Here is a 13,534-nt window from a genome sequence, read left to right on the forward strand (position 1 = left end):
AAGTTGAAGTACCGGGCCGTAAGCCATTCGTTTTTCTGCTAGATTTTCTTATAATATCACTTGTCGACAGCATGTTTAAAAATAAAATAAAAAATCTCTAATGCCATTTATTGTGCTTTAGTATTTAAAGGACCACTGCCTTAGCGAAGATTCTCAGTGATGATAATCACACAAAAGACGGTCAGTCACTTAAAAGCGACACCAGCTTGTCATAGCCGGTTTCAGCACAAAATTGATTGAGAGCTAAATCATCACAGTTAGCAAACAAATACTTAGCCTTGTTCCTTACTGACAAGCATCTCACCAATAGAGCACCAATAAAATTTTTACAGCGCAGATTATTTTGCATAATCTTGTTTGGGTCATACTGGTTTTGTAATGTTCTTAATTGTACATCTGAAAACAAACAACGAGGTTGTCCTATTAGGATTTTTCCATATCCAAATTTCTGGTGCCTCCGTCCCATGATGTCAAGATTTACTCGCTTAATTCCTTGCTTGCTGAAATAAGAATAAATGTTTTAATTCACCTACTTGAAGTCATAGTACATACCAAGAGACGGCCTAATTTTGCATACCACATTGATTGACTCATGGGGTTAAGAGCCGTGTCTAGTCTACAAAACCCAGTTCTAGCAAGACTTGTGGCCTTCCACTGCCATTGGCAGGTAGGATATGAGCCATATCTCAGTGCTGTTAGTAAGGAATAAGTGACAACACCACAATGCCCCAAAGATACTGGCATTGAATGCACCTAGTATTAGTATGTGAAAGATTGCCAAGTCCAAATATCATCAGAGATACCTAGGTTAGTACTCCAAAAAGCTTAGTATAGCTATTTTGCAAACAGATGCACCTAGAATAGTGCTCCAGAATGCAGTGCACAGCTCAGTCACCATGTGCAGTTAGCAGACAGACACACCTATAATAGTGGCCCAGAATGCACAGTGCACAGCACAACCACCGTGTGCAGGTAGCAGACAGATGCACCTAGAATAGTGCTCCAGAATGCACAGTGCACAGCACAACCACCGTGTGCGGTTAGCAGACAGATGCACCTAGAATAGTGCTCCAGAATGCACAGTGCACAGCACAACCACCGTGTGCAGTTAGCAGACAGATGCACCTAGAATAGTGCTCCAGAATGCAGTGCACAGCTCAGTCACCATGTGCAGTTAGCGGACAGATATACACCTAGCTAGAATAGTGTTCCAAAAAATCCAGAATGCACAGGTTAGCACAAACGTCGAAAATCATGAACAAATATTTCTTACCTTGCGTTTATTTTCTTTCGGAATTTTAGATATGTACATTCGGTCGCTGGCGAGCGAGGAGGGCACAGATTGCTTTTTATACGCCACGCGAAAATCGCTTTTTTCTCTACGCCGCTGGCGGAGATGGAGATGATGATGCTGCTAGATTCTTATTTTGATATGCAACATGTCCGGGTGGATAGTCATGCTATCCACGAAACGACGCCGCCTTTGACCTTGGTCGCGAAAGTAGCATTTTCTTCTTCAATCTTCTTGTATTTTCTTCCAATTTTGTAATTGGTCGGACTGTCGTACACTAATATTTTATTTTTTCACATATTTATTATATATTTACTATTATTTCCTATTAAAAAAGTTATATTTTATTAAGCCCTAATGGTCTAGGCTAACATGAATAAACACAATGACATTGACAGTTGACAGCGCGGGAACCGTTCAACGTAGGAGTTACGTTCATAAATCAGATACATATTTTTAATTTTGGCTTTGCCTCTCTGTAACATTCATGGAATAGGCTAAAATGATAAGCGCGTACTACATAGTTATATATCATTGAAGAAGTTTGTGCAGCGTAATAATAATACCTATTTTGGTCTGGTGACCGAATATTTAATATATTGTTAGGCCAAAAATCAGCTTTCTAGTATTTTCAGGATTAAATTTAAAATTAGCGTTATGGTGCTCCCAAATTGGCTGTTATAAAACATTATACAACAGCGTGTGATAGGGACAACATAATAAAACTCTATCAATACTATCATGTTGTCCCTGTCAAACGATGTCAGAATTTATATACCATTTGGCGACCGGTCTGGCCTAGTGGGTAGTGACCCTGCCTGCTAAGCCGATGGTCCTGGGTTCGAATCCTGGTAAGGGCATTTATTTGTGTGATGAACACTAATGTGTTCATCACACAAAAATAAAAATAAAAAATAAATAAAAATAAAAATAAATAAATATTAATTTGTTCTGTGTAAGATGTCCCCCAATATTTATTTATTTATTTATTTTATAACAGCCAATGTGGAAACACCATTAGGTTAGCGACACGCTGATGGAACGCTTCGCCAACGCGTTTAATACGCGCTGAGGGCCTACCGCGAACCACGTTCGACGTGTTGCCTCTCTGTCGCACTTGTGAATTCGTACGTAAGTGTGACAGGGAGGCAACACGTCGAACGTGGTTCGCGGTAGGCCCTCTGTTCATTCTGTACCTAGCTTTTTTCCCATTCTTCAACCTCCTCAATTTCCGGCTACTCACTTGCTTGGTGTGGATACCTGTCCATGTGTCGATATAGCGCCCAACACGTGACCAAGAACACCATAATTATCGTTTGATAGCCTCGTATTACCGGTCCATTTGCGTTCGCTACATAAGTACCTACAGTTATTACGAGTACGACGTACATCTATCGATGTAGTTAAAAGAAAATTCCTAATTGGATTATTAATGTAGTAGCCTGTTTGCTTCCTTATTTTTATCGATCGTGTAGATATTTATTAGAAAGCGGTGGTAGCTGCTAGCAGTATTGAAGTATACTAATATACTAGCCTCTGCCCGCGACTTCGTCCGTGTATAGAAGTCGTGAAAGTCATCAACTAGGAACGTCACTACTTACTGCGTGCTACTGCAACATTTGATTGTTGTAATTTCTAAAAAATAGTCTTTGCCATAATTAATAATAATATTCATTCATGGTATTAGATTATGTAAACCTTAGTGTTATGTAATGTCTCCAAAGAAATTAAACTACCTAATAATATATAAAACAGAGGCTTTCCTTTTCGTCATTCAAGTGTTATTTAAACGTCATAATTTCATAGAAGTTTGACGTTTAAAATAACACTCGCACAGTCTCTAGGCTGGGCTATCAAAATCGCTGCCAACTTAGCTTTGTCTAACTCTAAAAATGATATGTATGACTTCACAGCATATTGACTCCACCCAGTCACCCATCCATGTTTTGATAAGTGATAAGAGTCGGTGTCAATTTAATTGCGGGTGATATTTAGGAGCGAGGGAACAATGGTGCGCGGGCGCATTGTTCGGACAGGATGTCCGAGCCATTGTGGCCGGCAAACAGCACAGAACGAGATCTAGCGTTCACGTTTCATGCTGTTTCATTGACTGTTTAATGCAATTTGATGCATGTTTTTTTTATGTAGAGATGTTTGTTTACGCTCATTGTATTTCGATTTTAAGTGTTTGCAACCGAGAGCAATGGAGCAAGCGAAATATGAATTTGTTACATCTTGTAGGCATATCAACTTTCAAAGTACGGCAAATTTTAATAACTTACATTTACGATGCTTGACTTTACAAGAATTCGGAAACGCGCCACCTAAATCTAAACTGTTTGACCATAAAACACCACCACCATGAGCGTGACAGCGATATGCACGTATATAGCAATATGTCCCGGTCGCACACCGGCGCGACGTGCGAATTTGCATCTAATGTGATGCGGCCTAGCCTAGCCAAGGTGACAATCGCTTGCGCTTCGCCATCGAATCACTTTTTGTCTCTCTATCACTCTTCCACATTAGTGTGACAGTGACAATTGTGTTTCGTTCACTACGGAGGGGGCCAGTCCGAAGAAGACTTCCTTGATATCTTGCAACTTTTCTTATTATTATATCAAATATGTAGATAATTTACTTCGTAGTTACGAATTTTATGTTCACCCGGTATCAAGTAAAATCATTTTCGTAAAACCAAGAAATGTTTATTGTTAAAATTAGCTAATGTTATAATAATGAGCAAATAAAGCACCAATGCACGACTTTAAAATTGCAGTCGTGAATCAGATAGAGGTACCTTACCTACCTGCTGAGACTTTGTACTCAAGCTACGTGGTTTTACAATACAATGCAGTCGTATTTATACTTTTATTATACTTACGCCTGACGTACGTGTTAATCGAGACTGGTTTTTCCACCTTCTGGGTCCTTGGCATTCGTTCGAGTAAATAATTGATGTCATTTGTTTTTCAGAAAATTGACGATGTCAATCCGAAGTTTGATGCTCCGAACTCTGAGGGAGGTGAGGACAGCTCCGAGTCGGACAGCTCGGCTGAAGACGACGAGGATTTGGATGCTGTGCGACCCATGTTCAAGCTGCCCATCCAGTTCGACCTCGACGAGCTCGCTGGCGCCTTCCTGGCCAACAACCAGAAGTAAGTACATACCTACCCGTCAAATTAGATTGTTTTGATTTCCAGAAAAACGTGTTAGAGTACTTAGAGTCTGCGGAAAGGGCCCCATACACTCCACGACTTACCCCCATACACTTCTCTTTCCGCACAGGCTCTATTCTATTTAGAGATTGCAGAAATTGGTACCTATCTAGGTACATTAAAATATATTAATTAGTTTCCAACATTAGCCATTGGTACCTAGGTTTTCTTAACATTGAGTAGGGACTTTACTTATCTAAATAATAAATGTAAACAAACAAAAATATCCCAATCAAACCATTTATTTACATTATACTACATATCTCTAGGCTTTAGTAACTATTTCAAATGAGCACAAGTTCAGAGCAATTTAATTAGTTGAATAGAGAATTCTTAGACTCCGAAAATTTCATATTTTCTTAAGCTCAACAGGTAACAATGCTGGACTGCCACCCGAATTGCCTCGGTTATCCAGCCTTAATAAAAAAGGAATGTTTATATTTCAGGGGCCGCATGAACTGCGTGGTGGAGCGCCGCCGCGACGACCCCATGGAGAGGCGCTTCCCATTCAACATCCTCGGAGCCTTCGCCCCCCGCGCCGCGCAGGCCGAGCGCATCGCCATCATCTGCCATGGCGGAGATGAACCCAGGTACATATTACAAAGAGGTTCTAATTAGGGTGTTTGGTACCATTCGTTGTCCATACAAAATCAGTCCCGGAATGAGGAATTCCCGGTTCTCGCCATACACTTTTACTTAGCCTGTAAAAAAAGGCAGACAATATCTTTTGGTTGGGGAGCCGAATAGGGGATTTTTGTAATTACTCGAGCGCGTCAGGTTAAATACAGAAAAAAACTACTATTACATACTTATATACTGTTAACTAAACTACTCATATCAGTCTAAAAATGAGCTCAAGGAGTGGCACACGGCAGCTGGCGGGTGGCTGGGCGATCTCTGCGTAATGAATGAGGTAGGTAATGTTAAAAGCAATGCATGAGTATATAAAAACTTTCTTTCCATTTTCACAGTGCTTTTACATACAGATTTGTAGGTACGCATATCTATGAGATGAGCCATTGTATCGAGTTACAATGAAGTCCAAATAAGGTCAAATTTGCGTTTCTCCTCTAGACGGTTGGTCCCCAATGATATTCGGTATAACCTTCGATAAGTATATTATTATTGGAGATAAAGGCATTGACCGGGAGAGTAAAGCTTGAGCTGGGCCCTTTGTTATCCGACTGGCGAGGAGGGAGGAGTTTTAGAATGTCTAAATAGATATACACAATGCATGTCTCCATTCTGTGATGTTAACCGATAGGTAATTAATTAGGGGTAAGCAGGGGTCTACAACCCTACAGTGTAGAATCTATGTTTGTCCGAATATTGTAGTTTAAATAGGCCGATTGTAACCAATGGATGGTTGCAATAAACGCTAACTCCTAATGAAACCAATGACTTTCTAGTGCTGTAAGCTGTAACCAAATTAATGTTATATATATAGCTTACCAAACTCCTCTCTTAACGCTATTTCTACTTTCACCTTACCTACTCAAGCAGATAAAAAAAACTAAAGATTGAAAATACAATTACCGCAAAAAATATGTTTACCGGGGGCAAACATGAAGGTTTTTAAGGATTTGACTGAAATGTTTACATAGGTATAATATTTTTCGAGGTCAAATATCTTTCAACCTCAAGTTATTATTAACCGCAATTCACGGTGCACTTGCATTACGGAGCGTATGGCTGACCGCTACGCGTTCGGCGTCGTCTATCCTACAATTCCTACAAAACGGTTGAGGATCTGAAAAAATGCCCGGAACATGACTTGTCGCTAATTGTATGCTCTACAATATTCATTCATATGTAAACGTCATTGGAGCTATGGAAACCTTGATATTCGTGATAAAGCAATTTTTGGGACCTTTGACCTTGAATAAACTCCGGCGCGAACACGAGGTTTTCAGTGACTTTTAATACGACACAATCGTACCAACCCTAGTGTTGTGAATAACGCTAATTTAATTCGAGGTTTAATACTCGAACCCTTAAGACTCTCGAGGCTTAACGCCTCAAAGGCGGCAAAGACGATTTCTTAAATCCATAGGCGTAAAATAAATAAATGTGAAGTTATCTATGAAAAGGGACCTTATTGTCGATGGCGCTTACGCCATTATTAACGATGCTCCGATATAAATACAATGCCGCTCGACGCTGTGCGGCGTATGCGCCATCGACAATAATTCCTTTTTCATAGATAATGCCCCAAATACAATTCTCAAATATAGTCGAGTCTTCAAGACTTACGTCTCAAGGACTCAGGACTCTTGAGGACTCAAGTCTTTAAGCCTAAAAATAGGCGTTGTTCACAACACTGACCCACCCGCATAGATAGACTGCTAAAATCATAAAGCTTTCCGTAATCGGGAAAATATAAAGATAGGTAATTCGAAGTATTAAGATTCAAAGTAAGCTTTTCATTTCAGAAAACGGTCAGCAATCGAATACTTATCTAGAGGAACGTACCTCGCCTCCTTTTTAGGGTTCCGTACCCAAAGGGTAAAAAACGGGACCCCTATTACTAAGACTTCGCTGTCCGTCCGTCCGTCCATCCGTCCGTCCATCCGTCCGTCCGTCCGTCCGTCCGTCCGTCTGTCACCAGGCTGTATCTCATGAACCGCGATAGCTAGACAGTTGAAATTTTCCCAAATGATGTATCTCGGTTGCCGCTATAACAACAAATACTAAAAATAAAATATAATAAATATTTAAGGGGGGCTCCCATACAACAAACACGATTTTTTTGCTCTATTTTTTGTTGATGGTGCGGAACCCTCCGTGCGCGAGTCCGACTCGCACTTGGCCGGTTTTTTTTTGATAATCGGTTAAAAAGGTCGGGTCCGAAATAATCATTACTTGAGATTAATGTACCTAATGTCTAGGGGGCAATGAATTACTAAGATATTAAAAAGGCAAGAAATTATATTAGAAAAGAAAAGGGCCACTTTACAAAATTTTAAGTAAGTAAGCGCACTTATTGAAAACACTAAAACCTAAACTAGACGTAGTAAGCTGATTTTATAATAATCTTTTTTTATTTCAGTTATTGTTTAGTTCTGAGTTCTGAAGCAAAAACATTTCCACTATACATATATTATAAAACAAAGTTCCCCACCGCGTCTGTCTGTGTGTATGTTCGCGATAAACTCAAAAACTACTCAACGGATTTTCATGCGGTTTTCATCTACCTATCAATAAGTGATTATTGACAAAGGTTTAATGGGTGTATAATTTACTAGCTGTTGCCCGCGACTTCGTACGCGTGGATTTGTCTATTGGTGGTTACATATTCTACATTAGCTTAGAACAATGATGCAGCAAAAGATAGCAGTAGGGACTGTTAATCATTTGTTAATTATTATTTATTATACACAACCTCTGGCTACGAAGTTTCAAGCCCCTAACTGAATAAAATTGTTCTCGATATTCGCTAGGTGCACGACTGGTGCTGCCCTCATTTTGGCAGACTTTCTACGTTAAATCTTATGGAGTAAAATTAGTTCAAGCGGCTGCCGCTAGTACTAATGGCGGCCATTCCATAAGATTACCTGTGTTTGTGACGATCAGCGCCACTTCCCCCTCCACCGACTTCGCACCTTGCCAATAATCCCTCTCAACCTCCAGCATATTTTCAAGTCCACTATTTAGTAAAACCTACTACCTAACTACCTATTTACGAAGTTTGAAGTTCCTAGCTTACAATAAAATTTGAACCCCAAGACAACCTTTCATCCCCTTTTTAACCCCATTAGGGGTTGAATTTTTAATAATGTTCAATTAATGTTATTTTATTATTTAATGTTACGCGTTTATAAGAAGTTTCAAAGAATTCGTAATGGATTCCATCTTTCAACCCCGTTTTAACCCTGTTAGGGGATGAATTTTTAAAAACACTGAAATTACTTTTCTTGTATTTTAATAATATGCCCATATACAAAGTTTGAAGTCCCGCATTCGAAAAAAATTTCGATCTCCATACAAACTTTCTCCCCCTTTTTCACCACCTTAGGGGATGAATTTTCAAAAACGCTGAAATTAGTTTTCTTGTATTTTAATAATATATTTTTTAACGAAGTTTAAGTTTCCTAGCTCAAAATAAAACTTGAACCCCATACAAACTTTGGACCCCCATTTCACCCCTTTAGGGGATGAATTTTGAAAAATCCTTTCTTAGTGGACCCCTAGACCTTATAATACTTGCCAAATTTGGACTTTCTAGTCCCAGCGTCAGTCAGTCAGTCAGTCAGTCAGTCAGGCCTTTCACGTTTATAATATATAGATAACAGCCGCTTAGTCTTAATAGTCGTTGGTGACCATACCAACGAAGATGGTGCCTAGGTTCGGATCCTGGCAAAGGATTTTATTGGTATGATATGACGTTATGGCACTTATAAATATTTTCTGTGTGTTTAAGTACCAATATCTGGGATACCGAGCTTTGCTTGGAAAACATTAACCCTTAAATGCATAGTGATGCATTTATACACACAACATAAACATCAAATGTTATGCATTATTAAACAAATTCTATTTGTTCTTGTATATTATTTCAATAGTAAAACTAATAAATTTTCCGAATTATTACATAAATTTACGCAGTATTTTAATTTATAAAAGTTACATTTGTTTATAGACGAAATGTCGGAACTTGGAAAAACCTGGAAGTTGATGATTTTTAGTATGTGATTTTGGGCAGATTTTTCGGGGTTTGTAATTATTTTATATTTACAAATTTTATCATAGGAACATCACAAATAGTGTACCTTTCTGTTGGCAGTTAAGATTTTTCCTATACCCCTTACTAATAGCTATATATTTCCAAAAATATGATTTAGAGTATGCAACTTTTAACACTGATTTCCCAGTGAAAATCGATGATATAATTTTTTTTACTATTTTTCCTAGAAACGGCAAAGAATTATGTGATATATATATTAATTTCGGGCAAAACGAAAAAATCATGTATTTAAGGGTTAAAACCCCCATATAGCAAATTTCATCGAAATCGTGCCCCCGCCAAGACGAGCAAAGCGAAGCGCAAACCTACCTTTTCTCGAAGCTCTTCGTCGTTTTTTCGAATTTCTCTAATTTAATCCCGTAAATCATCCAGGAAAAGACAAAATTACACTTTAGTCTAGTCACTTAGGCATGCATGTGTTAGTTCAGTTATTACCACGTACCTATCTCAATTTTGCTCCTAAGAAGGTGACACAGTTCGAGGTTTCTACATCGGTAGTTTCTCATATTTCCGCTAAAACTCTGAGCAAACTGTAAACCTATCTTGTTATAGACGCATTACAGTTTTCAAGGATAAATCGCACGTCTCTATATAAACTAAGTTCTCCGTAACTACCTTACGATTTTATGCTAATACCTAAGTCAGCGTTTTTCAACCTGTAGCTCGTGGCTCCTCGGGGGTCCCGACGCCATTAGGGGGTCACGGGTGTGACGAGTGTTGCAAAAAAAAAGTTTATACAAAGGGGATCAAATCATGAAAATGGTAAAAAAAACTGGTCTATGTTAATTTACAATGGGCCAGTGAGCCGGCAGTTTGATAGTAGGTACTTAAACTATAAGATCTTTGGATAAGTAATTGTCTTTGAATCCATCATCATTTGTTATTAAGTATCGTTCGTTGTCTTGTTTTATAAGGTAAGCTAATAAAATGTTCAAGTATTTTGCAATAGCGCAGAGTGATATAATAGGTACCTACCCAAATAGACACATACAATCAAGCTGCAAGAATGGTAGACAAGTAACACAACATGGCATGGAAGAAACCGGACATGTAGTGCGTTAATGGATTTCTAATGTCAATTGTAAAACATCCATTTGTTTCGGTATGAGTACTTACACATAGTAAGTAATTTGATAGCAAATAAATATTTTGATCACGGCATGATAGAATGTCCATTACCGAATGTTACAATTTGACTTTCATAAACCTGTGGTTTGCTGTTAAAATGTTTTTAAGCAGATCAAGGACCAACTGCAATTAGCATAATATTAGTTATTTTAGTATCTGGGATGTAAAAACAGAGTTTACTATTAAAGTAGGAACGGAGGCTCAAAGTTTGACAATCCCAGTCAGTGTATAATATAAAACCATTCATTTATTTATTCGTATGAAAATTGAAAATACAAATAACACATTATCTTGGTGACGGGAATAATTATTTTATATTAACATATTTTACGTGAAGAATAAACAAGTAGGTACTCTTACCTAGGTATAAATTGTTTTTGAAGTGAAAACTTCTTTAGCGGCGCTGTGCACTTTTTAAGTTGGGGAAAAAATGGTAAACTCGAGACAGCGTAAGACGATCACGTGACCGTAAGATTTAGATGGCCACTCATTTAGATGGCATTTAAATCAATAAAGAAAAACTCAATGACATTAGGTACATGAAAAACTGTTACATGTAATGTCATTGAGTTTTTCTTTATTGATTTAAATGCCATCTAGTGAGTTTAGCTCTAACTGGTATTAATATAACTCGAGTACTAACAGTAATGTGCTTTAGGGGGTTCAAGTAATTAACGCTAACGCTAGATGGCGTTAACCTCAATTATAGGCAGTGGCGGATTTCCCATAAGGCACAGTAGGCACGAGCCTAGGGCGGCGAGATATTAGGGGCGGCAAATTGTGACAAAATATTTTCACCTCCTAACGAGTCCAAACAAAGTTACTAAGTTAAAAATGTGTCCCAAGCATTTCCCTCTATACCTTTTCGTTGCCTGATCTAAATGTAGTCAATATGATGGGTGCTGATGCTGAAGGGGCGGCTACAGGGTCTGAGCCTAGGGCGGCAAAGACTGCAAATCCGCCACTGATTATAGGTACATAGTGCTTTTTGCACTAGACATTGAGTTTTCACTTTTGCTGGCACTTCCTGAGTGCAACCCGTTGTTTTTTTTATAAATTATTAGCCATTCAATTTATTAATCGTTAAAATGCAAGGATATCATGGTAGCTTGAAATTTACTTTGGATAGGCAATAAAATAAATACAATAATTAAATTGGATCAGTACTTATATCAATTTTCTATTTTCTTTCTTGTATCTAAAAAGTGGAACTTCTCAACTGACGTAACTGTTTTGTTCCAGGGCGATGAACTTCCCAGACCCGCAGTCGCAGGTGTTCGCGTTCCCGCTGTCCGGGCCCGTGAGGCTGCCGCTGCGGCCGCAGTCCGAGCGCCCCATGCCCGCGCCGGAGCCCCGCATGCCCTTCGCCCCCATGAGCCCGCAGCACCGCGGACCCTTCCCCCTCCCGGTAAGTACACTTTGCTTTTATGAGTTTCATGACACGCTGTACCTATTGGTTTAAGAGTATTTATGTACCTACCTGCTATGGTGAACGAAAAAAAATCGACATCAACTTCATCTTGCTATCCTTTTCTAAGAATTACGTGCATTTCGTACCTACCTCCTGAATAGGATTTTTTAATAAACTAGCAAACTAACTCCTCAAAAACAAAAACAGCTTAAGTGCTTAAATCCCAATCCAAATAATGAAAATGGAGTACTTATTGCATTACACATAATGAGCCGAGATAGGACTGACTGCAAAGAGTCTTTAATTTTCCTTTAAATTACTTTTACGTAAATATCAAAATATCATTTTTTCTGTATTGTGTAAAAGAATAATGGTCCAGTCGCGTGGCATATAGCCGGAGCGCTCGTCACATGTCACATGCGCCCCTGAAAAGGAAAATAAAAAGGTAATAGGATTTCACGACGTTTTCCTTCGTCGTAAATCAAGTGATATACTCGAGCATCTCGCAGGGTTGTTAGCTCGACCCATACACGAGAAGTACTTAGCTGCTTAGGTATATTAACTTGTCACTTACCTAAGAAATCGGGAAAATATTTCACAACGCGTGTATTGGGGAAATCAACTTTTGTCGCTCGTGTTTCGGAACGTAAGTGATCATTCTTTAAAATCGCAAAAAAAAAACAAATAAGGACAATGCAATATTTCAGCGCAAATGTTCATATTAATAAGTATGAGTGTGGTCTATATGCACCTGTAGGGTCTATATTATATACACCGACTGCCACTGGATTTAATTTTCATCACAGTGATTTTGAATACAACAATTTTAAATTGCAAACGTATTATTTCATTCGTCAGTGGCTCTTGTATACCAATCCACGTTGAGATTCTATGTGTACCGGTATGAATAACTAGTGGTTGTGAGTACAATGACGTTATGATGGTCCCATCATGTATATCCGGATCAACAAGTTTAGTTCCATCCATTGTTTCGAGTGTTCATTATATGATCACAACAGCAACTATAATTAAATTGATTAAAGTACTCATATGAACTTAAATATGTGTGTATTTTTATGACTGAAATTTTGTTAAATGCAATGACGATATACCTATTAATCCAAACTGCTTGTGTAGTTTGGATTAATAGGTATATCGTCATTGCATTCTACTTTACTAACATTGAGGTCTCATAAAACGGATAGGTAAAGGTACTACGCAGGCAAGCAAGTAAACTGTGTGAGGTGTGTAGGTATTGTGCAATAAAGAGCATTTTATTGTATTGTAAAGGTTTTTAATACAGTTTCACTGTATCTTCTATAGTTTTGGATTTCCCCTCAGTATCCCATTTAAGAAAACGCTCTGTAAGTAGGTATATATTATTTAAATCTTTCAAACAAATATAATCTACTTTAATAAGTTGAGTATTTTGAGTAACTCTACTGGATGATTTTGGGGTCGTGATCCCAAATGTCAAACATGTATTAAGATGGTCAAGTGAACAAGGTTTCCTATGGGACCGATATGAAAATCGTGAATAAATAAGTATACTCCTGGGCCCATACATTTCGTTCGTCTACTTTGGGTCGCCTAGGGTGTAGATTTATTTTCGCGATTTTGTGGTTAGTCCCAAGGGGAAATTTGTTTATTAAGACCATTTTTCTGACTGTACAACGCGGCCTTGTCCTTTCAATTGTTAACCAATGATGTTAATATAATGATACAATATTTGCTCATGAGAT

General features: G+C 38.4%; 1 protein-coding gene across 1 annotated transcript in view; it reads left to right on the forward strand.

Annotated features, from left to right (window-relative positions):
* LOC134651944 (uncharacterized) overlaps nucleotides 1-13,534 on the forward strand; it is an 86,520-nt gene that overhangs the window by 41,117 nt on the left and 31,869 nt on the right. Inside the window, exons 4-6 of the mRNA XM_063507072.1 lie at nucleotides 4,268-4,449; nucleotides 4,956-5,099; nucleotides 11,624-11,789. Coding sequence (XP_063363142.1) covers nucleotides 4,268-4,449; nucleotides 4,956-5,099; nucleotides 11,624-11,789 — 492 coding nt within the window. The remainder of the gene's footprint in view (nucleotides 1-4,267; nucleotides 4,450-4,955; nucleotides 5,100-11,623; nucleotides 11,790-13,534) is intronic.

This window comes from Cydia amplana, chromosome 11 (assembly GCF_948474715.1).
Source record: "Cydia amplana chromosome 11, ilCydAmpl1.1, whole genome shotgun sequence".
NCBI classification, from domain to species: Eukaryota; Metazoa; Arthropoda; class Insecta; order Lepidoptera; family Tortricidae; genus Cydia; species Cydia amplana.